Source organism: Dipodomys spectabilis, unplaced genomic scaffold (assembly GCF_019054845.1).
Source record: "Dipodomys spectabilis isolate Male_0828 unplaced genomic scaffold, ASM1905484v1 ptg000043l, whole genome shotgun sequence".
In the NCBI taxonomy this organism is placed as follows: domain Eukaryota; kingdom Metazoa; phylum Chordata; class Mammalia; order Rodentia; family Heteromyidae; genus Dipodomys; species Dipodomys spectabilis.
In genome coordinates, this window is record NW_024870720.1 from 24603179 (window position 1) to 24628515 (window position 25337).

The 25337-nt window shown below is 36.0% G+C and overlaps 1 protein-coding gene across 1 annotated transcript in view; it reads right to left on the reverse strand.

The window, feature by feature from the left end:
• The window catches only part of LOC122106683 (transmembrane protease serine 11F), a 55456-nt gene that overhangs the window by 5472 nt on the left and 24647 nt on the right, over positions 1–25337 (reverse strand). Inside the window, exons 3-5 of the mRNA XM_042678150.1 lie at positions 23296–23414; positions 5610–5677; positions 3003–3166 (exon numbers count right to left, since the gene is read on the reverse strand). Of these exons, the coding sequence (XP_042534084.1) occupies positions 3003–3166; positions 5610–5677; positions 23296–23414 (351 nt within the window). The remainder of the gene's footprint in view (positions 1–3002; positions 3167–5609; positions 5678–23295; positions 23415–25337) is intronic.

The following is a 25337-nucleotide window of genomic DNA, read 5'->3' on the forward strand; positions in this document are numbered from 1 at the left end:
AAAGAGATCCTATCTGAGAAACAAAAGGACTGAGCATATAACTGAGTGGTGAAGCACTTTCCTAGTAAGTTCAAGGCCTGAGCTCAATCCCCAGTATCAACAACACACACAAAAAAAAAAAGGAAAGGAAAGGAAAGGAAGGAGGGGAGGGAGGGAGGGAGGGAGGAAAAAAAGAGAAGGAGAATATAAAAGTAGGAAAGAATGAATATAGATCAATGCCTTTGCTTGCTTTCTTTTGGCGCTTAAGCAAAAACTGAAGAAGCAACCCCCAATTTCTATCACAATCACCGCTTTATCAGACTAGATGGTTCAGGCACATTCCAATGGCCAACAATGAGAGAGCAAATCCAGGAAGCTAAGGGCATCACTTGTCCCTGGGGACCCAATTTCAAGGCCTCAGTCTGACAAAAAGTGATAACCAACCCTCACTAAGGACTGTCTCTACCTTGGAATGCCAGGAAGCTTGTGGCTTAGGTCACAGATATGATGGGCAGTGCAGGATGCTCTCTCACAGTGCAAAGACCCCACCTATGACACAGACACCTTTGACACCTTCTGTCTCATCCTTTTCATTTCAGAGTTACGTATTCCTGCTTATTTAAACGTAGTTACACTGGTTTTCGGTTGACTTAGTAGCAGTTCTGTTTTGTTGGTCAGCAAGAAAGTGGAAAAATCATACTGTCACTTTTCTGGGGAGCACAGACATTCCCAGAATGGAGAAAACAACAACAGCAGCAGCAACAAAAGTATTTATCCGTTATAGAGTTCCTCGGTATTCTGACACAAAATGGACTAGGATAGATTAGCATGGGAAAATACACAAACTCCTTTTTTTTTTTTTTAACATAGGAGTCTTTCAGGACTCAAGAAACAAAAACTCAGGAAAAATTTTCCCATTTCAATTATTTCTAACAACAAACACATGGTCATATATTGTAGAAATACAAATAAACAAGAGGAGATAATCTCAAAATAACAGACTGAGGGGAAGCCCAACAGGGCTTATTTGTTCAGTCTCTTCTTGATCCTTCACAACAGTATTCTTTCTTCCCTAGGCAGTACCCTCTGGAAGGAGGGCCTCATGATCAACAGATTTTTTTTTTTTGTCAGGTGTGGGGCTTTAGCCCTGGGCCTGGGCGCTGTCTCTCAGCTCTTCAGCTCAAGGCTAGCGCTCTACCACTTGAGCCACAACTTTATCGCTTATGTGGTGCTGAGGAATCGAACCCAGAGCCTCATGCATGTGAGGCAAGCACTCTACCACTGAGCCACCTTCCCAGCCCCAAGCAACAGAATTTTTTTCTGACCATCTCCTACACAGAAATTCAGGGAAGGTTAGAGTAATATTTCTGTTTAATGAGCTGATTTGATATTCTAGTTTATGTGGCTTGGCTTTGATAGTCAAGTAGAAGAGAAAAGAGTGGGAGAAGCTCACAGAGCCCTTGTTTCTTGGGCTCCTTTGATTGAGCACTCTGATCTATGACATTCAAAGATGGGAAAGTCCCAGTCTCTACTAGAAGTTTCCTAGAGATATCTTTTTTTTAATGAGTGGCATGTGTATGGCAGAAGACAATACATGCTGTTAGTTTTCTTGGTACTGAGCATAATGACAGAATATACTTGTATTAGTTTTCACACAACCTGTGTAATAAATGATCATTGTGTGTGACTGAGGTCAAAAGTTATTTTTGTCAAATAAAAATTCTACAACTTCAACAGCACAGTAAATTTTTATAATAGATATTTTTTTTTTTTTTTGTTAACTGTATTGCTTACTGGGGAAAGACACTAGGTTGAAAATGAACTACACAACTTGTGAATGGGGATGGGAGGGAAAAGCTGAGAGAGAGTGAGGGAAGGGGTGACATTGTTCAAAAAGAAATGTTCTTTCATCTGACTTATGTAACTGTAAACCCTCTGTATATCATCTTTACAATAACAAATTTAAACAAAATTATAAAAAACAAATAAATGGTTTGAGAAATTTCGTTTCATTAATTCAAATGTGGAAATTAAAAGAAGGAAAAAATGATTTATCCCTCTTAATTTGGTGCTTCTTTTCTTCATTTTAAAATTTTTTTATTGTGAAAATACCATACAGAGGGGTTACAATTACATGGGCAAGATAATGAGTACATTGCTTATCAAGCATTGTTGCCTCCTCCTTTGTTTCCCCTTACCATCCCTTCCTATTTCCCACCCCCCCTTATCTTGGGGTTCATTTCACCTAACATCAACTTATCTGATCATTTCTGCTTGTCTCAAACATAAACTAGTAATTGCAAATAAGGGAACCAATAGGACCTATGTTAAAATAGATATTTTATTTTTAGGATATATGATCATGTTGTAGAGACATTATTAAGAACTGAGATTTGGAGCTAGGAAGTTGGCTCAGTGGTAGAGTGCTTGCTTCCCATGCATTAGGTCCTGGGTTCGATTCCTCGGCACCACATAAGCAAAAAAAAAAAGCCAGAAGTGGCGCTGTGGCTCAAGTGGTAGAACGCTGGCCTTGAGCTGAAGAGCACAGGGACAGCGCCCAAGCCCAGAGTTCAAGCCCCATGACCAACCAAAAAAAAAGAAAAAAGTAACTCCCAGAATTGACCTGTAAAGACATCTATAGTTTACAATACCTATATTTACTTACTCCAAGGGATTGGGTCATGCAATGTCTTTTAATTTTCTTGCCCATAAAATAGTGAAAATTATACCTATCTTATTGAGCTTAGTAAGAATCCAATCTCAGCTCATATAGGAAAAAATATTTTAAGCTTTCTCACAAGCCCTAGTTTAAAAAAAGAGAAATAATCTAATAGCAAATTTTACCTCATAGTAAATACGTATGTTAGTTTTATTCTATATCAATTGGTTTGTTAGTTTTGTTCTACATCAATTGGTAGTATTAGTATAAATTCATAAATGAAAGAATGAATCAACCAAATTCCAATGAAAAATAAAGTCAAGCAGAGGTACTTACAAAAATGGCAAATAAAAATCAGACTTACGTGTGAGTGTAAATGATGGTTTATTTATAGTCAAAGGTAACTGTTTGATCTTCATACTTTGATATAAATTCCTTTCTATCTTTTTCTTGATTCGCTCAACACTATCAGTAGATGGGTACCGGAACATGAGCACTAATAGAATGTTCACACCTTTTTCATCTGGACTAAAGAGCAAAACAGTAGACAAATCATGCCAATGACTGATCCAACTCATTAAGTTTAAAGAAGTATAATGGATGATATACCTTAAATTATCTCTAGACCAAAGGAATAAGAGTGGATGTTCAATAATTGGGAAAGTTAGAAGCACTGTAGAAGAAATAAAGGCAACATGCTAAAAATACTGTATAAGATATATTTCTGCAGTGTGTCAGTGGCTCAAGCCTGTAATCCTAATCCTCAGGAGGCTGAGATCTGAGAATCATAGTTCAAAGCCAACAGCGGCAGGAAAGTCTGTGAGATGCTTATCTCCAATTAACCATCAGAAAACCAGAAGTGGAGCTAAGGCTCAAATGGTAGAGCCCTTGCCTTGAGCTGAATTGCTCAGGGACGGTACCCAAGCCCAGAGTTCCCAAAGAAGACCATTCTCTGCCCTTCCTCTTTAAAAAAAAAACAAAAACAAAAAATCTTTCTTATCATTATTGTAAACTAACAAGACAAAAGGAAAAGAAAACAAAACAGCAACAAAGAGAAAAAAAAACCTCTTGTTTCTATTTCCTGGAGTTCATTTTAATAAATATTATTAAATATGATCAGATTCTCTGCCCTTTCTTAACTCATTGCTTTGATTATTTGCTGGGTGGAGATGATCATGAAATCACGCTTTCTGTGAAGTTAAAGAATTTGCTTTTTAATGTGTTTTGAGAAAATTTATAACCAAGCTCATTATTTTTCTGAGTGCACAGCAGAGATAACACCTTTGTTTGCCAAACCCAGTGAACAGACCTTTGCTTTATGAGCACATAGAATACATCTTTTAGCCTCTCTGGGAGATTGGCAAAACTGTCCAATGAGTTCTGTGCTATGAAAATAAAATAGCCTTTATTGTAACAAAACACAAATAGTTTAGTGTTTGATACTTTGGTTAGTAAATGAAAGAGAAGTTTATAAAAAGATCATTAGTTCAGTGATTAAAATTTACAATGTAATATTGTGATTTGTAGGGCCAGAAAGCTTCTAACAACTTTTGAGAATGATTTCCAAAGACAAAAGAAAAAGAAATGAAAAAAGGAAGGAAGGAATAAAATAGGGAGAGAGAAGACAAAGAAAATAAAGGAACAGAAAAAGGAACAGCAAGAAAGCAAGAAAAGAAATGAATCCCTTAATAATTTAACCATATTTATACTGTTTACCAACAAAAAATAAAGCAAAAGCATAAACATTATATACATTATATACATATATGAAATTAAGAACTTTTAGAAATCATGTAAGAAATATCCTCATAATGTATTCTAGTATTTAACTTAATATCAAACCATAACTCCAGATTTATGTATGTTAATTTTCACTAAAATTAAAGTTAAGAATAATTTAAAATAATAACAAAATGCACTGACACTACGGTAAAAAAAAACCTTACTAAAGAGAAGGTTAAATGATCACAAAGAAGTCCACACTAAAGCTACCAGCACAACTATGTCCATTGCAGCATTATTTACCATAACAAAGATATGAAACCAAACCAGATGTCCTTCAGTAGATGAAAGGATAAAGAATGACATCACCCTATTTGTAAGGAAATAGAAAGACTTGGAGAAAATAATATCAAGTGAAGTGAGCCAGGCTCAAAACATAGGGTCCATGGTTTCCCTCATTTTCAATAATTAGTATGTGTTCAATATTGTCCTAGCAGAGGATCACAATAGCTCAATAGCTATGTACATATGACCATATAAGATGATGCTAAATGAAATAAACTCCAAGATATGGAAACAAGAGGGTCTTTTAATGTACTATGTGAAGTTATTTCTTTTCTCTTTTTTTTTTTTTTTAATTTCTTTGATTTATCCCCTGTTGCCACTGTATTTGGTTCTGGTACCCTGTTTCTTGTACACACATTTATCTGATTTGGGGAAGGAAAGGGGAAAAACAAAATGGTAAGTCAAAGGATACTCACAAGACACTATGTTGGAAATGAACTATACAAATTGGGGGATAGGAGTCTTGGGGAAGGGAAAGTGGGAGAAAATGAGGGAGGGGGTAACACTATTTGATAAGAAATGTACTCTTTAGCTTGCTTATATAACTGTAACCCCTCTATACATCACCTTTATAATGAAATAAATTAAATTAAAAATGTAATAAAAATGAGAAACATAAAAATGACCAAATTTGTTCTTAGTTTCATGCATAAGGGGCAGATGGTGTCAGCAGCAGTATCTCATTTCTTGTCCTTCTTGGGGTGTTTTTCCAGGAGCATGTCATGTCTCATGTGCTCTTTACCTCTTTCCAATTGTGATAGGAAAAAGATGAAAAAATAGAATCTGCATTGCTTAAAATACATGAAATCCTTTTGCTACTAAGATTTTCTCAGTGTAATTGAGCAATCACATTAATCAAATACTCCATTCAACAATTTTGAAGTTACGCATCAAGTCTACATACCTTAATTTGATAACATGAGATTTGATGTATCGACCTCCTCCAGAAGAACGTCGAAATATTCTAGACATCTGATAGAAATAAAAGAATTAGTCTTAAGAAAAATGTCATTCTTTCATTTACCTAGAGACAAGGTTTTCAGTTGATTCCCCACTTTTCACAGTAGAAGGACTAACCCTGAGTGCTAATCCTTATAGAACTGAACAATCTGAACTAAACTGTTTAAAATTCCTATACCTTTGTCAAATGGGGGTATTGGCAATGCCTGACTCATAATGTTTATTTATGAATTGATAGTTAGGTCATATTATATTACATATCTCATGCCTTATCTGGTCTCTAACAAATCATTGATTACATTAATTTTAATTATTATCAAATGAATTAAAATATTGCTCTTTTTATACTATTTAGGTCCCCAATTTTATTCATGCAACTTCTCTCCTTTCTTTTGGTGAGTTTCACTAAGGATTTGTTAAGCTTCATCTTTCTACTATTTGATTTTTTTTATTGTTCCTTTATTATTCATTTCATTGTTTTCTAAACTGATATTACTTATTCCTATTTACTGCTCTGAGTTTGGATTTTTCTTATTTTTCTAATACTCTGAGGTATGATTAGCTTACTTTGAAAGCATTCTGATTTTTAATGTAGATAGAATATAGCTCTGGTAAGTTATATTTCCATTTTCATTTGATTTTGTCTGTAAAGCCCATTTGAGCTACAGTGTCACTTAATTCTGAAGCTTTTTGTTGGATTTTTGTCTGGATGATCTGTCTGTTGGCAGGAGTGAGTTATTTCTATCACTGCTATTATTATATGGGTATCTATAATGTTCAGAAATGTTGTCTGTATCAGATTGCACTGATATCCACTATACAAATGTTTATGGTCATCACTTCTTATTGGATTGTTTTCTTTATAAAGTGATCTTTGTCTCTTCTACTAATTTTTGTTTGAGGTCTTCTCTCTCATATATGAATGCAGTTTCTACCCTTTGCTTTAGACTCCATTTGCTATCTTTTTACTTTAACCTTTGTCTCTTTGCCAGTAAAGTACATTTCTTCTAAGCAATGATGTTATTTGTTTGTTTGCTTATTGCTGATCCTGGTGCTTGAACTCAGCCTGGGCACTGTCCCTGAACTTACTTTGTTTAAAGCTAGCACTCTACCACTTGAGTCATAGATCCACTTATGGCTTTTTGGTTGATTAATAAAAACTTACAATCTTGAGGACTTTCTTGCCCAAGCTGGTTTCAAACTGAGATCCTGAGCTCTTACTCTCTTAAATAGCTAGGATCTCAAGTGTAAGCCACCAGTGCTTGACTTGGTCTTAGAGTTTAACATATGTCAGTCTGATTCGATTAGAGAATTGAGACTATGAGCCTTCAGAGGTATTATTGTATGCTATCTAGCACATATCATTTTGTGTTCTTGCAGTGTTTGATTTTTCCCTAATCATCATCTGGTTATCTACTCAGGAGTCAGACAGTTGCAGTGGCAGAGTTGAGTTGCGGTTTTTCACCACTGGACTGCCTAGAAAAGCAGCCACATATTTACCCAGATACTCAGGGTACCAGATCTGTCATCCAGCAGCATTTGGGTAGAGGAAAACTAGCTTGGGTCTCTTGTAGTTCCTAGTGTATAAAGCTGATGCTAAATGTTGGCTGAGGGTGAGTGCTGTCACTGCTCAGATCTCTAATTCTAGACTGCTTTGACTTGAGAAGCTTCCCTTCTTTGTGTACCAGGAGCCATTGCAGGCAGGAACAAGTTTTGCAGCCTCTGGACCAGGAAGTTTTTCATTTGTTCCACAAGCCTCTCCCTTCCTCACCCCCAATCCAGCCTGTACTTCCCTGGGCAGCAAGCACCCAAGTCTAGGGCCATCACCTAAATGTGCCAGTCAAAGAAGGGAGCTTAGCATTGAGTTCTATCCTGCAGTGGAGAACTTTAGAGTGCATATTGTTTTTTAAGGCAGCATCCTCATTTCTAAGAAAGTCTATACTGTTTGCTGTCCTCATTCCAGAGTGAGACATCTAGTCCATTGCTGTTAGTAGTATCGTTGGTTTTGTGTGTGTGTGTGTGTGTGTGTGTGTGTGTGCCTGCTAAGTATTAAATCTAGGAAAATAGTGTACTATTTTAGTTTCTTCTGCAATTCCTTTTTAAATTTTGTTATTGAAATAAGGTCTTCCTGGCCCATTTCAAACTCATGTTGTTCCTGCCTCCAGTTACTGAGTAGCTGGAATTACCAACATGGGTCATTATGCATAGCTAGCTGTTGCTTCCTTAAATGATTATGCTATTATTAGACCATTTGACATAACTTCTAACAACTTCTTTCCTGTAACTCTGACATCATCATTTAGTCATCTCTCTATGATGTGGAGAATTTCACACCGGGTATAGAGTTAGTAACAGTTTTACCACTTGTTACATCATTTCATTCTCTAAGTTTTCCAGCCAGACCTGTGAAGGATTTTGGATGTTCAGAGAGCTGATTCCCTAAAGGTTTTGCTTCCCTAAGGAGAGCCCGGTTGATTGTGAAGGCACCAGCTTTGAGTCAAAGCAATGCTGGACTGAGACCCAGAAGTCAGAATCACATAAGTCCACATAAGTTTTTATAAGGTTCATTTCCATAGCAAGACTTGCTCCACATTTTCTGCAGCCTCTGGGAACAGGAAATACTGCATCCCTCCCATGGGAATTTTTCCTCCTCCTGACTCCCTTCAACTAGTGACAATGTTGAGTAAATTTTACCTTCTGCATATTAAAATCACTTCTCTTGCTTCAATCCCATTATATAGTATAAAGTCAGTTGATCAAAAAGTCATGTTTATGCATTTCTGCCCTGTCTTTTCTCCCCTCAGATGTTCCCTCTCAATATTAGCAGCTGACATTAGCTCTAAACTAAAACACTGGGTAGTTATTCTCCCACTTCCAAACTAATGTCTCCTTCAGTTCAAGCAACCTCATCCCTTCATTGGTCCCTGCCTTACTCTGCTCTTACCTTAAAAGCCCTCCCATCTCTTGTTGCTTTGTATTTTTATTGTGTTTATTTATAAGAAGTTGTATGGAAGTTTTCCTTAAGACACAATTTGAGCAGGCTTCAGTGCAAACTCACTAACAAGAATAATGCAGAGAAATATAAACAAAAAAACTGTATAAGATGATAAACCACTTTCCTTGAAGAAAGATATTTACTATGGGAAAGTACAAAGAACATTTACAACAAGGAAAATCAAATGTACCTATTTAGAAATCATAACAGAGTTCGAAAGTTTCTTTGAAATTATAGCTCCTTTCTTGATTTCCATTAGGGTAGTGCCCTTTCTCAAAAGTAACAGTATCAACAAAAAGGTTGCTATATTTTCCCACTCATAATTGAATGAAACCATTGTCCAAATATCCAGGTCATATTTTATGTTTAATAATTTGTCACAAACCTAACTTATAGGCTGGAGATTGCTTCATATTTTAACCACCATCTCTGGCAATTGTTTTTAAAATTCCAACTGAAAGGACAGCTACAGAAATAGTTAGTCATTTCCTGGTATAAAATCTATTGCCTCCACTGGCACTGCGAAGTGGAGATGTGTTTTCTTCCATCAGCTATGACATTCTGGCCTGTTGACATGAGACAAATTTATTCCATGTGTTACTTCAGCTTCTAAGATCTATAGATGTGACGGGAGTGGGGAAGGTCTCTCTCTCTCTCTTTATTCCCTTTCAATCCAGCTTTCACCTAAACATGCTCTGTAATGGTATGGCAGTTTATCCTCAAGATGTACACCAAATAGGAAGAGGATGGAAAAAAGATACAGACTATCAACCCAAACTAGCTGTAAATTTAGAAAGTTTAGCAGCAAAAATCAGTGATACTCCAATGGTAAATAAGTTAGCTTTGATTTATACTCCTTAAAGCTTGTCTGAACACTCCTTTATTTAAGCCACCCTGGCATCTTATGATTCTACTACAGATATCATAGTGATACATAATAGTGTCTCCCTCTATGAGTGTGTCTGGTTCATTTTTGTGTCTCCATTGCTCCATACATTGTTCAAGCTAGGGGAAACAATGCATGAGTGATGAATAATCTGGGCACTTGAATTAAGAATCAACAATTCTATAAAAGGAAGGAGATGGTAGCACATTGCTTTACCTGAAATTATGTTGCCACATGCTAATGTAGGCTGTGGGAGACTGAAAAACGTAGGAGTGATACCACAGTGATGATTATTCCATAGGCTGGTGTCAGATTTGAGTCATAAGATTTGGGATTTCACTAAGCTCACTTCTGTCTTTCAAGGAAGCTAAATTTCAATTATCTCAGCCTCATAGGTAAACGTCATTGAAAATTTTAACTGTTGATATACTTACTGTAAAGATAAGGAACATATCATACTAAATTATAAAAAAAAAAGATTCTATTCAAAGAGAAACATCATGAGATCAATACTTCTACAGCATTGACCTCTAAACATGGATAGCTTCTGGTACGGTAATAATGTGACCATTAGCTATACATATTAGTTTACATGCATTAAGTCTATTCTCATGATGGGCATTGAACATCATTTGAACTTTACAAGGTATTTGGAGGAAAATACTAGTCTCATCAGTTCCATTTAAGTGAAGAAACTGAGGCTTAGATGCTTAAACTTGTCTAAGGTGGCACAAGAAGTAGTTCTGGGACATGAACCCATGATGGGCATTGAACTTCATTTGAACTTCACAGGGTATTGGGAGGAAAATACTAGTCTCACCAGCTCCATTTCAAGTGAAGAAACTGAGGCTTAAACTTGTCTAAGGTGGCACAAGAAGTAGTTCTGGGACATGAGCCTGGGCTACCTGGCTTTAGATCCCACGCTAACCACGTTGAGTGACATTGACAACACACAGTGTCTGATATACTTGAAAAAATGTTGGGAATTAGGGTATGAAAGAAAAATTACTCAATGCCTCTTGTTAAAGCCTGATAAGGAAGACTAATTCAGGATCATTGTCATAGATCAGCACTGCAGTGCAGAGAAATAGGGCTTAACTTTTAACAAAGAATGGGCAAGTGAGAATTTGTAGACAAGGAACAGGGTGGAGGGTCTGTGGATTTAAAATTACAAAAGAAAAACAATAGGTTAAGGGAGTGATTCTAGTTAAACCCACTTAACAAGAAGATCATATGTCACCTGGGGAAAGGAAGAAAGAGGGGCCAGCACACCTACAGAGGATGATCACATATCAGAGACGGGATTCTTGATAAATCAACAGCACTGTTTTGTGCTAGCGTTGAATTGCACAGATGAGCCTAGTAGAGGATTCAGAAGCTTAACTAAACTTTGATCAAGTAAAGGAGCATTGTTAATGAGTGGGAATACCCTAAGTAAGCAAAGCTCCTAAAGAACAACTCAATGCTGGATGCCGGTGGCTCATGCCTGTAATCCTAGCTACTTATGAGGCTGACATGAGGCAGTTCAGAACCAGCCTGGGCCAGAAAATACTTCAGACTGTTATCTCCAGTTAACTATTAGAAAACTGGAAGTGGCCCTGTGGCTTAAAGTGGTAGAGTGTAGGAGCGCTCATGGACAGCGCAGCCGAGATCCCAAGACCTATTATCAACCAAATACATGTTTTGAGTGAATGAGGTATGTAGCTCAGTAGAAGACTACTTGCCTACCATGTGCAGGGCCCTGGGTTTGCTCTTTAGTATCACAAAAAAAAAAAAAGCAGGAAGAAAATTCTTTGTCCCTGAATCTATACCTCCTGAAAGACTACTTCTTAATAGGTTATTTTTCTTTTCTGCTTCAAAGTTTAATGAGAGATAAGGGAAATTTCTTATTTAGGCATGTAATCAGTGCTGTAAACATTTTTTGGAGAATGTTAACTGCTATTTGTCTTTTTCTACCAGGACCTCAGAAATATAATTTAGTCTTCTTTTCTTTTGTATGATCCAAACCTAAGAATAATTTTTCTAGTAATTATTGCATTAAAAAAGTATGAGATAACAATAAAATTATTCATTTACCTTAAAATAATGCCCTAGTCCTTTGTTTGAACTCCAACATTAAAGCAAATCAAAAGATGTGACTCTGACTAAATAGACTGATACCTACCCTGTTGCTTTTTTTGCAGGCTTGAGCTTGCAGTTTCCCTTTGGTTGGGTACTGCAAGAAGATTAAGTCCTGAATAAAGATTAGTAGTGACAGGAAGCCAGCTAGAGGTTCCCTGCTAGGGAATTCCTTTGGGGTTCCACCCATGAAAGTAAGTCAGGCCTGTTCTGTGTACTTCCTGCTACGGTAAGAAGAATATGTTCCAGCAGAGGACCAATGCAACAACAACACTGATTTCATTTCATTTACCTCTTCAAAAAAGCTTCCGGCTAACTCACAGGGATTTTCCACCTCTGATCAATGAAAATACTGATCTTTCTAGTCATATATTTTGATAATTAAGGCGGAACGGTGGCAGCTCTTATATTGTCCCATTGTGTTGTTACTTATTTTTTCTTTTTCTTTTCCCTGTATAAACTTCCATACATAAACAAGATCATAACTTCCTCTAAGAAAAAGACTGTACTACCCTTGGTGTGCAGATAGTCTTGTACAAATTAAGTATATAACATTTTATTCAATGTTTGATTAGTTCTCCAGCTATGTTTAATCTTAACACTGAAAACTAGCATTTGTCTTCTTCATGACTCTCAGTATACCTGCCTCCTTTCCTGTCAATTGTTCATTCTATCAACGCAATCAGTTTGGAGTCTTCTGAGTTTGAGGCACTATCATAGATACGTGGAAAGGAGTATTTATTTTTTTGTGGATAAGAAGTATTGAACAAAAATGGTGCAAGCCTTTGACTCAAAATAGTAAGAAACACAAAGACATCTACTATAAAAACAATTGTTAATGTAATATAGGTTGGTAGCTGAGGAAGCAGAAAAGAGAAGACTTTCCTAAGTAGACCATGCTTAAGTGAAACTTGAAGGATGAGAGTCAACCACAGAAAGTAGAAAGCACTCTCCACTTTGAAGAGACAGAAAGTACAAGGCATCCAAAGGAAGGCTAATAATGTGGGTAGACTAGAGTGAACATGGAGGAGAGGGTAGAGTCGGAGGAGTCATTTGAGCCAAAGCATGTCTTTGTGAGACTTTGTTAAGGAACTTGGATTTTATCCTAAAATTTTGGAGTAAAAGGTTAACATTGTGGTTTTGAAGGTCATTCTGGCTGCTGTGTAGATGTTACATGGCTTCTGGCGTGGAAACAGTGGGAACTGTACATTGCTCACCTGAGAGAAGACACTAACAGGTCTTGCAGAGAGACAGTAAGTTGTAAATGGTTAGACCTGGAGATGTGAAAATCAAGAAAATGTAGGTGGGCATTATCTTGGCTAGCAAGAGCTGAGCAGCGATATAATTCATTGAGTGGGAAAAGAATAAGGATATGAGAATGGGAGAGGGAACAATTTTCAACAATGAGCTGGAGACACGGTAATTTTGAAAGGTAACTGTGAGAGATCCAGGAGGGAAGGTTAAGTAGAATACTGAATGTACAAGCCTGGCACAGTTTCAACCATATTGTAAAAATGGAACTAAACTTGACCCCTTCTCCCACTCCCTGTCTTCCCATTCCCATTCCACAAGGTGGCTCAGTTTCATCTGCATGGTTGCAGAGAGATGCCACGTATCCTGAACTTAATCAACTAAATAATAGGATTGCTTCTTCAAACATCTACTTGAGGATAATTACAGAAAATTGTGTTTTGCTATTTCAGTTAATAACCTAGGAAAATGTAAACGTAAAATAGCTATTAGCTACATCTACAACATAAAGGTAAGACATCTCTCCTGTGGCTTGTCCTTGCCTGACCTGAGTACCTCACCCAGTGAAGTCTGGGAAGTTCTGCTCCACCTTCCCTGGACAGTCCTTTTTGGTATAAGACAAACAGCCCAACCCTCTGACTTCTTCAAAACCACACGTGTGATGAAATCTAGGCCTCAGATTTCCCCAGAGAAATCAAGCTGAGGATGTGCTTTTGAAACCACATTTATGTTTAGGTTCTTCTCTGCTTTTTTCTGCTCTTTCCATTTCCTTATTACAAAAATCTTAACAGGCTTTGATTGATAATCCATTCAATTTTAAGTCACCTCCTATTTCTTGGAATGTAACCGATATAGGAATAAACTGATTGGAGCTAGCAGATGCTGTGTTAAGCCTCTATTTCAGTGTCTATATTTTTGGAGAAGATTTGTAATCACATAGTCTCACTTTTCAAATGAGGTTTAGCTAGCAGCTAGAAAGGAGCCAATAAAATTCAGTGGAAAAAAAAAGGTTTTGAAGTTAATGTTTTACATCTCCAAGGCTTATTTCCTTGAAATAGAAAAAAAAAAGCAATCTTAAGAATAATTCCTTAAACTTTGTTGTAGTGCCAGAGCATAAAGACACTATTACTGGAAGTGGGGCTGTAGCTCAAGTGGTAGAGCGCTCGCCTTGAGCTGAAGAGCTGAGGGACAGCGCCCAGGGCCAGAGTTCAAGCCCCACGACCGACAAAAAAAAAAAAAAAGACGCTATTACTGAAAAAAAGAGGTTAGAAAAGCCTACAGCCAAGAGTTGTAGGCTTTTCATGCTGAAAGTGCTACATGTAGAAGATGGGTGTCATGGAAATTTCCCAGTCTTTTTGAAAATCATCCAGCTATAACCATTGTTTTATCATTTTGAGTATGAACATTTTGGATTATTCTACACATTTATTTCCAAAGTAAAGCCAATATATCAGATAAGTGAAAAACTACCAGAAGCCCTATTTATATTATTTTATTTTTATGTAAACAAGCAAAATTTTATAGTTTTGAAGTAGTGAGGGTTAGTAGGAGTGAAATCCTTTACCTAATGTTCCTGGAAAGAAAAAGGAGACCAGGCTGTATCAGAATAGTGTCTCATATACTGCTGGTCTTGGACTTGGTACTCAACAAATCTTTTCTGCATTGTATCAAATTAAATAGATATACTTTATGCATTAGCTTAATTAAATCAGCAGTCCTCAGTATAAAAACTTGTTTTTAAATGTTATAGTAGTAATTTTAGTTTGCTTATCTATTTTTGTTTTAATTTTATTTTTTATTATCTTCAGGTAGTTGTTTCAATTCAAGATGTTAATCTATAAGGACAATTCATCTTGGTCACTGCCACCCTTTAAATCATTCTTACCTCTATTTATATCTCTATCAAGACCCTGGGGTATTGTCAAATTATATATCCAGTTTTAAAATAAATCCTACCACAGATCTGACTGTGGGATTTCAGTTGGGGGCTGCAGAGCAGAGAAAGATGCTAAAGGACCATGATTGAAGCTATCAATAATTTCAAATGTTTATAAATTGTTAAATATTGTTCACTGCTTATTTTTGCCACAAATAAAACATGAAACATTTTCTAACCAGAAGACAGTGACTCACTTGTGTTATCCTAAGGACTTCAGGAACTGAGATTAGCAAGACAACAGCTCAAGACAAGCCCAAGCAGAAAAGTGAGAACCCTTCTTGACCGAGTGCTGGGTTCAATGTCTCATGGCCATTGTCCTTGCTAGAACAGGAAATATAACATAAGTGGATGGCTTGCATGCCCAGGAAGACAGGAAGAAAGGAAGAAAATAACTAGCAGAATGAAGTGGAGCTGTGGCTCAAGTGTACTAGCCTTGAGCACAAAAGCTTAGAAACAGAGCTGGAGATATGACTTGATAAGAGCAACTGCCTAACAAGCATAAGGCCTTGAGTCCAAACCCCAGTACTACCAAATCAATACATGGCCAATACCTTATACTTTGTATAATGCCCAGTATTTGACAGAATTCTAGACTATGAAATTCTTTAAATATTTGCTAAATAGTTACATAAACAAATTAACTGAAGCCTTGATGGTTAATTAGTGGAAATATAGTTGGATAGACTATGATTTAAAGTGAAATATCTCAATACCCATGAAAGTGAGTATTGGAGTGGAAAGAATCTTTTAGAAAGTAAGAAAATAGCTGCAAAAAAAAGTAAAAGAGAAGAGGAAATAGTAGCTAAAATTGAAATATTATGAGATACTTTCTACATTTTGGAGAATTTTTTAGCCTTGTGGTTTCTGATGCTTAAACACACAACAGTAAGTTATTGTCATCATAAAAAAAAAAAAAAAAGACAGAACCAGGGGCTGGGAAGGTAGTTCGTGCTAGAGTGCTTGCCTTGCGTGCATGAGGCCCTGGGTTAGATTCCTCAACACTACTTAAGCAGAAAAAGCCAGAGGTGGCACTGTGGCTCTAGCCTTGAGCTGAAGAGCAGAGGAACAGTACCCAGGCCCAGAGTTCAGGCCCCAGGACCAACAACAACAACAACAAAAAATCAGAACCAACCAGAAAATTCTCATGTGCTTAATATGCACAGATTTCTACTAATTTTATTTGTTTTCCTTCAATAAAGATGAAGTATAATATCAAATATTTATGAAAAGAGGAAATAAAGTATTCATAGATATGAGATAATATTCTAGGAGTACCAATTCTAGAAATTGTAAAATAATAAAATTTGAATACACAGATATGTAAGAACTGGAGTTCCAAATAACAGTCCATATATTCTTTGTTTTTGAAGAGTTTATTAAAATAATGTTAAACGTAAAATTAGAAATAAGCCTTGAAGAAAAATGTCTTTAGTAGAAAATAAATTTTACTTCTTTTAAGCTCAGCCAAAGGAAGATAAATAATGGACAAAATAAGACAAAATAAAGCCAGGAAGCTGAATATCTGACCATAATTACTTTGACTAAGATAATTCTTTGCTGAGAGCGAGGAGGCTGTTTGACTGAATTTCAGTGTGCTTAGCAGTGTCCTTGGCCCATGTTCATTACATGTCATTCATTCCACTCCTCAGTGTGATGGAGAAACAAGTCTCCAGACATCACCAAGTGTCATGTGGGGAATAAAGCTGCCACTGATTGATCCTTCTCAAAGGCACTATATCTCAGCAAAGGAAAGAATCCACTAGCCCGAAAATCCAGAACAGAGCTAAAAATAACAAGTTCCAAAAGGGCAGGAGATTGAAAAGACAGAAATGACCAGAAATTCAAAAAGAATATGTACCTAAAATATAATAATAAGGATTAATAGCAATGACAAAAATATCACTGATTATAACTGATTAAAGGTAAGATTTTTTAATGTAAAGTTTTATTAAACTACATGAAAGAAGTCTAAATAAAGAAGTGAATTATTTCTACACAAGTTTGTAGATTTTAAACAACTTAAATAAAAATCTCAGTATGAAAAGATCAGGGGATGTTACCAAGAGCCCGAATGCAACTGAAATCATCCTAGTTGCACTGGGCTGAAGAAAAAAGTGAGCCCATTAAAAATGTAGCTAATCCAGGAATCTGTAAACATATTCTTGTTTGTAAAAGTGTCTTTGCAGATATAACCAAAAATCTCAAAATGAGAACATCATAGATCTAAAAAGGCATAGAATGATCCTAATCAGAGACTAAAAAAATCACAGAGACAGGAAGGAAATCCATGGGAAGATGATGACATAGATGACAACTTCTGTTGTGCTTTGAAGTAACAAGTAAGGATCCACTTGGAGTGGCCAGAAGCTAGAATTAACAAAGAAAGAGCCTAGAGCCTGCTCACAAACTCCTGACACTTTGATTTCCTGTTTTTAGTTTCCAGAACTGTTAAAAATCAAATGTTTGTTATTTTGAGCTACATAATTGCGTAGTAAATTGCTGTAGCAGTTCCAATTAAAATAATAGATAACAACACTTACTGTCAAACTAAGAGGATAAGCCTGAGGGCTGATAATCACAGAATGAAAACAAGCTGAAAATTTATATGTGGCAGAGATGGCTTAGCATCTCAGTTTAGGAGTAAGTCAGTTTGTAGAACTAAGAAAATTGCTTATATAGGTGGAAAATAAAATTAAGTCTCTAAATTAGCATGTATGTGTGTATAAGCACATAAATTTCATATACCATTGGCCTTCTTGCAAAAGTCAAAAGCAAGAAGTTTAAAGAAACAATTACATGAGAAAACAAAAAAATTCTCATACACAAAAGGCACTAGTTAAAAAGAATAATCTTTAATTACTTTAAAAATCAGGGAAAACAGTGACTTCCCACATGGGGGCAGTACCATCCTGGCCAAAGATTATCCTTGTGAAGTAGACCTAGAGGACAGACAGGAAAGACTAAACTGGAAGTTTCAAGAAAAATAAAATGTATGAGGATATAGGTTTTTTTAAACAAAGGAAGAGAGACTATTAAAGACTATTCAGACTTAACTTTAGGGATATTCTTTGAATGGCAAAAAACTGTGGAAATATAATTGTAAAACCTTTTTGGATATGAAATATTAACTGTGGGAAAGAAGAATGCTGTGTATCGATTTTTCAACATTTAGAACTAGCTTATATAGAAGTAAACAGTAATAAAAAGCATACAAATTTAAACCTTGTTCATACTGAGAAAGTAAAGTTCAATGAGAAAAAGATCAACATGGGAAAATCTTTCCTTTTTGATCAGCAAAGGAAGAGGTTCTTCTCAGAGAGTAAAATAAAAAATTATTTTATAAGGTATTAGTTATCCTGTAAACACTTCACCTTTTAATTTTAAAAGATAGTGCTTAGAGCTAATCATAAAGAATGATATTAATATAGTTTCTGTTTACACAACCATTACCTGTTTGTTGTAGGATAACTTTCATAAGCATAAAGGTCTACATTCCTAGCTAGTATACTAAGTTTTGATAACTGACTCTGTCTGTAGTCCTGACGGGACAAAAGTGAGGGCTGTTCTAGTTGATGTTTTTGCTATATTGGGTAGTACTAGTGCATCAAATATACTTTTAAGTAATAAATTCCTTGGTAAATATACACACCATAAAAGAAAACCAAAATGTTCAAAGACATAACTAAATTTGAGATTGATACCAGGAATTATCCATTGAGGAGCTATATTAAGTGATTTCAAAAACAAAATAGAGAAAATGCTGAAATGAGTATGGAAATTATTTTGTTAAAGAAGACTGAAGGAAACAAACTAAAATCAAATCAAATATCTACTCTCATCATTCTTACTTCAGAGTACTAGAATTCTTAGCTAGAGCAATAAAACAAGAGAAATAAATAGAAAGGATCCAAATAGAGGAGAATGCCAAATAATCCCAGCAAAAGCAAGTTTAGAAAGAAACTAGGAAAACAATTCCATTACATTAGCCACAAAAGAAACAAAACTAGGTATAAATGCACCAATGAAGTAAAAGACTTTTACAATGAAAACTTGAAGAAAAGTTTCTTGAAGAAAGATATTGAAGAAGACATCAGAAGACAGAAATATCTCCTATGTTTATGGATTGGTAGAATTAATAACATGAAAACGGACATATTACTGAAAGTAAATCACAAATGTAATTCAATGCCTAGCACAATCCAAAAAATCTTTTTTATAAAAATTTAAATATTAATCCTAAAATCCACATGGAAGCATAAGAGTCCAAATAGCAAAAGTAAGTCTGAGCAAAAGGAGCAATGCTGTAGGTATCACAATACCAGACTTCTGTAACTAAATAGCATGATACTGACACAAAACAGAAACAACAACCAAATTGAACAGATGATACAGAAATAAAATCACACAGCTCCAGTAATTTTTGACAAAGGAACCAAAGCATACACTGGAGAAAAGATAGCCTCTTCAATAAACAGTACTGGGAAAACTGATTACCAATATGCAGGAGACTGAAACTAAATCCCCTGCCTACTATAAAACCCAACTTCAAATGGAGAAAATATCCTAATAATCCTAAAAATTTGTAGGTACTGCAGAAAAATATAGGGAAAACTCTGGAAAATTGACGAATGGGTAATTATTTTTCTGAAAAAGACCCTGGTTGCCAGAAAAATATCAGTAAGAGTTGACAAATGGGAGCACACGAAATTAAAACGCTTCTGTACAGCAAAAGAAACAATTATTGGAATCCAGAAACAACCCACAGAATGGGAGAATATCTTCACTAGATATTCACTGGCTAAAAGATTAATATCCAGAATATACAAAGAGCAAAACATTAAACAATAAAGGTAGAAATAACCCATCTAGTAAATAGACAAATGAATTGAACAGATAATTTTAGGAAGAATAATCCAAATGGCCATCAGATACATAAGTAAATATTCAAGGTCCTCAGTTATAAAGAAAATGCAAATCAAAACTACACTCACCAAGATTCCACCTCACCCAGATTCGCAATCATCAAATAATAACAGATGTTAGGATGTAGGGGAAAAGGAACCTTGATACATTGCTGGTAAGAATGTAAACTTGTGCAACAAGTATGCAACTCAGTATGGAGCTTCCTCAAAAAACTTAAGATGAATGTACATTGTGACCCTGTGATATCACCCTTTGGCATATATCCAAAACTGTGCAAACCAACATACAAAGAAGATACTTACATATCCATGTTTATTTGAGCTCTATTCTCAATAGCTAAAATTCAGAATTGAAGACCGGGTGCCAAAGGCTCACTCCTATAATCCTAGCTACTCAGGAGGTTGAGATCTGAGGATTGTGGTTCAAAGCCAGTCCGGACAGGAAAGTTCGTGAGACTCTTATCTCTAATTAACCACCAGAAAACCAGAAGTGGCTCTGTGGCTCAAGTGGTAGAGCGCTCGCCTTGAGCTGAAGAGCTCAGGGACAGCACCCACGCCCAGAGTTCAAGCCCCACAACCACCAAAAAAAAAAAAAAGGTGAAATGGGTCTACATTTCTTCAATTGTAAGTAGACTTGATCTGCATAATGAATGATGATTACAAATCATGGAGAAAGGATAATATCAAAAGACGTTTGTATATTGTGTATGAAAATGACATAAACTCACTAATTGGCAAGTGGGGAATATGGGAAAGAGAAAGTAAGAGAAAATTAATTTATACATTCACATATATGAACTATTGTGATGAAACACACTTAATAATTAATATAAATTAAAACCTGTAAAGTATATTGAAGGAAAGTAAAACAGCTCTATTAATGAGAAGGCATCAGTGGGGGTGGGGAAGACTAACAGAATGAATGAGGGTGAACAAAGCTGAAATATTTGATATACATGATTGAAAATAGAACAATGAAACCCACTGAAATTGTTTCAAGAAATGATTTGAGGGGGATGAGGAAGGTTGATGGAAGTGATAACCTTAATCAGGATACATTATATGCCACTGTGGAAGTCACAATGTACAACTAGTAAATGCTAATTTTTTTAAGGAAGGAAGGAAAGAAGATCAAAGCCATAGTTAAAAATGAGGCCACGACTATGTACAAATTCAATGTGATACCTATCAATATTCCAACCTCATTCTTCAAGGAAATAGAAGAGGCAATCCAAAAATTCATATGGAATAATAAAAGACCCCAATAGCAAAAACGATCCTTAACAGAAAGAACAGTGCTGGAGGCCTATCAATACCAAATTTCAAACTCTACTATAAAGCCATAGTAATCAAAACAGCTTGTTACTGGCACAAGAACAGACCTCAGGACCAATGGAATAGAATTGAAAACCCAGAAATGAACCCACAGACATATAGCCCCCTTATCTTTGATAAGGAAGCTAAAAAAAAAAAAAGAATGGAAGAAAGACAGCCTCTTCAGTAAATGGTGCTGGCAAAATTGGTTAGTCACTTGTAGAAAACTAAAGCTAGATCCTTATATACCACCCTGTACCAGAATCAACTCCAAATGGATCAAAGACCTCGGAGTCAAAGCAGGCACCCTGAAAACATTACAGGATGGAATAGGAGAAACCTTAGGTCTCCTTGGCACAGGAAGAAATTTTCTTAATAGAGACCCAGAAACACAACAAATCAAAGAAAGATTGGACAAATAGGATTGCATGAAGTTGCAGAGCTTCTGCATGGCAATGGACATAGCTAGCAAGATCAATAGAAAGCCCACAGATTGGGAGAATATCTTCACTAGCCATACAACAGACAAGGGTCTCATATCTAAAATATACCTGGAACTCAAAAATTAAATCCCCCAACAACAATCCTCAAAGAAACAACCGCCCAACAAACAAGTGGGCTAAAGATTTACAGAGAAACTTCTCTGAAGAGGAAAGAAGAATGGCCAATAAACACATGAAGAAATGCTCAACCTCTCTAAGCATAAAAGAGATGAAAATCAAAACAACATTGAGATACCACCTCACCCCAGTTAGAATGTCTATAATCAAGAACTCTAATAACAACAGATGCTGGAGGGGATGTGGACAGAAAGGAACACTACTGCATTGCTGGTGGGAGTGTAAATTTGTTCAACCACCTTTGAAAGTAGTTTGGAGGTTCCTCAAAAGACTCCACATAGAGCTCCCCTATGACCCAGCAATCCCACTTTGGGGCATTTACCCAAATGATCACAACCAAGGCCATACTAAAGCTACCAGCACAACTATGTTTATTGCAGCATTATTTACAATAGCTAAGATATGGAACCAACCCAGATGCCCCTCAGTAGATGAATGGATCAAGAGAATGTGATATATATACACAATGGAATTCTATGCCTCCATCAGAAAGAATGCATTGTCCCATTTGTTAGGAAATGGAAAGACTTGGAAAAAATTATATTAAGTGAAGTAAGCCAGGCCCAAAGAAATATAGGTCCCCATGGTTTCCCTTATTTGAAATAACTAGTATATATCTGAGACAACCAGAAAAGGTCAGGTAAGATGATGTTAAGTGAAATGCACCCCAAGATAAGGACACAAGTGTTTTTTTTTTTCTTTCTTGCTATTGTTTCTAACGTATTTATAAGGTACCACATGATTCTTTTATATTTAATGTTGGTATAATTTGGAGAATGGAAGGGAAAAAACAAATTGTTTAAATAGGGATACAGGTTGACCCATTGTAACAATAAAATGTACAAGACACTGTGAAAAAATGAACTTTACAGTTTAGGCAAGAGCGGGGGATATAGTTGTGGAAGTGGGAGGGAAGGGATGGTAGGGGAAAAACAAAGGAGGAGGCAACAATGCTTGATAAGAAATGTACTCATTACCTTGCTCGTGTGATTGTAACCCCTCTGTACAGTATTTTCACAATAAAAAACTTATTTAAAAAATGAGGCCACAATTCTGTGGCTCAAATCTGTAATACCAACTTCTTGGAAGATTAAGATAGGCAAAGATTCAAAACCAGTCCAAGCAAAAATGTAGTTAGACCTTGGCTCAAACACTAAAAGGGCATGCTAGCTAGCATCTATAATCCCGTTTCTATCTGAAAATAAAAACTAAAGCAAAAAGGGCTGGGAGTACAGTTCAAGTTTTAAGGACCTAGTAAGCAGGAGGCCCTGACGTGAAGAATTGAAACTCAGTACTCCCCAAAACAATAAAAGAAGAATGGAAACTTGTTTTAATTTTCTCAGGATCTAATTAGTTGTTTACTCCATAATCTTGACAATCTAGGACATACAGACAATGTTAAAGGTGTACACAATTAGCCTAGATATTTTGTAATATTTTACAATACTTGTAACTGCATTGCGCAGATACTTTATCTACTTTACTGTCAAAGAAATTAAGGCACAGAGAGACTAAGTTCACATAACAGCCACATTCAAATTATGGCAAGAGTATAAACTCATAAACCATTTTCTGTGGGACTTACCATTCTCTCAATCTGATGACTTCTTTCTGTAAAATCTCTTGAGGATCTTATTCCATAAGTTTCTTTGTATTTGATATTTGTGACTTTAAAAGAGGCAAGGTAATAGAATGACTTATCATCTGAAAGGTAAAATAAATGAAAGATCCAGTGTTAAACATAATCATGTCCTTGGCCCCACTCTTGTTAAATAGACATTGCATTTGGACCTTCCAAATAAAATGGACAATAAAATTGTTGATGTTTCTGCTCCTTGTAGTCAGTAACATTTCAATTTTACAAATACTACCTTTGGGATTTCCTAGTGTACATCTGTTAGTCTTGATAAAATAAGCATTTTGTTATTGTATATATGAAATGTACATGTACATCAGGGAATAAGTCTATTTAGGTCATTAGCACTATTATAAAGTTATAAGAGGTCTCAAGCTTTGGCTTTTGCCCCTATTGTAAAGCTATTATCCTACTGACATAAAGACTTGGAAGTAGAAGCTAAATTAATATCTAAAGACTTGTGTGTAGTTGTGATGTTAACTATTGCTTACTCCATCATTTATTAAATGTATTTATATTCCCCAAGTATAGAAGCCTCCTAGAATGCGAAGCTTAGGAGAACACTACATTAAGCTAATATCCTCCAAACTAAAACCTGGAATGTTCAGATTCCATGTACTTTCTTCTAAAGTACTTTCTTCTCCTTTAATTAGATTTTCTGTTCTTTGCCGTGTTACCCTGAGGATATATGTTGAAATCACCTCAAACTACTTCTATTCATTTGCATTTGCTATCCTGTTTTTCTTTTTCATTTCTATGGGGGATTTGGGATTTGTAAGAGCGATTTAGAAACCGCTTTTCCTAAAAACACTAACTCCTCACTTGGGGCAGCAAATGCTTTGTTTCCGTTTGCATCTATCTCTTCTGCTCTGAGCTCCATCCTCTGTGGTCATCTTGGTTTTTAGAACAAAAAGGTTTATGGGTAAATAACTTATGATGTGAGTCCAAATTATCACCAGGTAGCAATGGCCTTCTTATTTGTAACAAGGTGTCATCTGACTACTCGTGAAATGATAACCTGACCACTCCTCTAGCACCGTAACTTTGACCAGGAATATTTAATAATGCATACATCTAGCCTCATGTTCCAGTTCTTTTTCTATTTAAAACGTACGCTCTTGTTTGTAACTGAAAGATGAACTAAAATGCAGTGGCATGATAATAGATCTCTTTCTCTGGTCTTTATCAACACTAGTCTCTTTATTCGATGTCTTGGGTGATGGGCAGTCTCGACATGTTGGAATACCTAAATTGGAGTTTTGCATATGACTGATTCTGGTTACACTAACCTATTCCTAGGAGCTGCTTTCTTAATTCAGGTCCTCATCAACCACCTTTTAATCCACAAGCAAATGGACTTTCCTATAAAAATATTGGCTTCTTTATCTATATTCATTATCTTAAATGTTCTTGGCTTCTTTATCTATATTCACTATCTTAAATGTTCTCATGATAAGCTACTTCTTTTGATACTAGAGATCCTGGAGTAATATTAGATGTAATACCTTCCTAATCATTAGGTCCTGGTAATGTTATTGCCTAAGTTTTAAAAACCCACTATCTACTTACATCCTACTACCACTAGTAATTTGGTTCATGCCCTCGCCGTTGATTGTAAAACCTAAGTATTGTAAGTAGGATCTTTACCTGGATACTGTTTTGCTCAAATCTACCCCTCAAATCCATATAGAAGCTAGAATTACCTTCCAGAATGAAACTTTTATTGTAACACATTTTTTTTAAACTTTCCCTATTAAGCCAGGTGCTGGTAGTTCATGCCTGTAATCCTAGCTACTCAGGAGGCTGAGATCTGAGGATCTGGTTCAAAGACAGCCCAGGCATAAAAGCCTGTGAGACTCTTACATGCAATTAACCACCAAAACAAACAAAAAACTGAAGTAGAGCAGTGGCTCAAAGTGGAAGAGTCCTAGCCTTGAACAAAAAGAGCTCAAGGACAGCACCCAAGCCCAGAGTTCAAGCCCTACAACTGA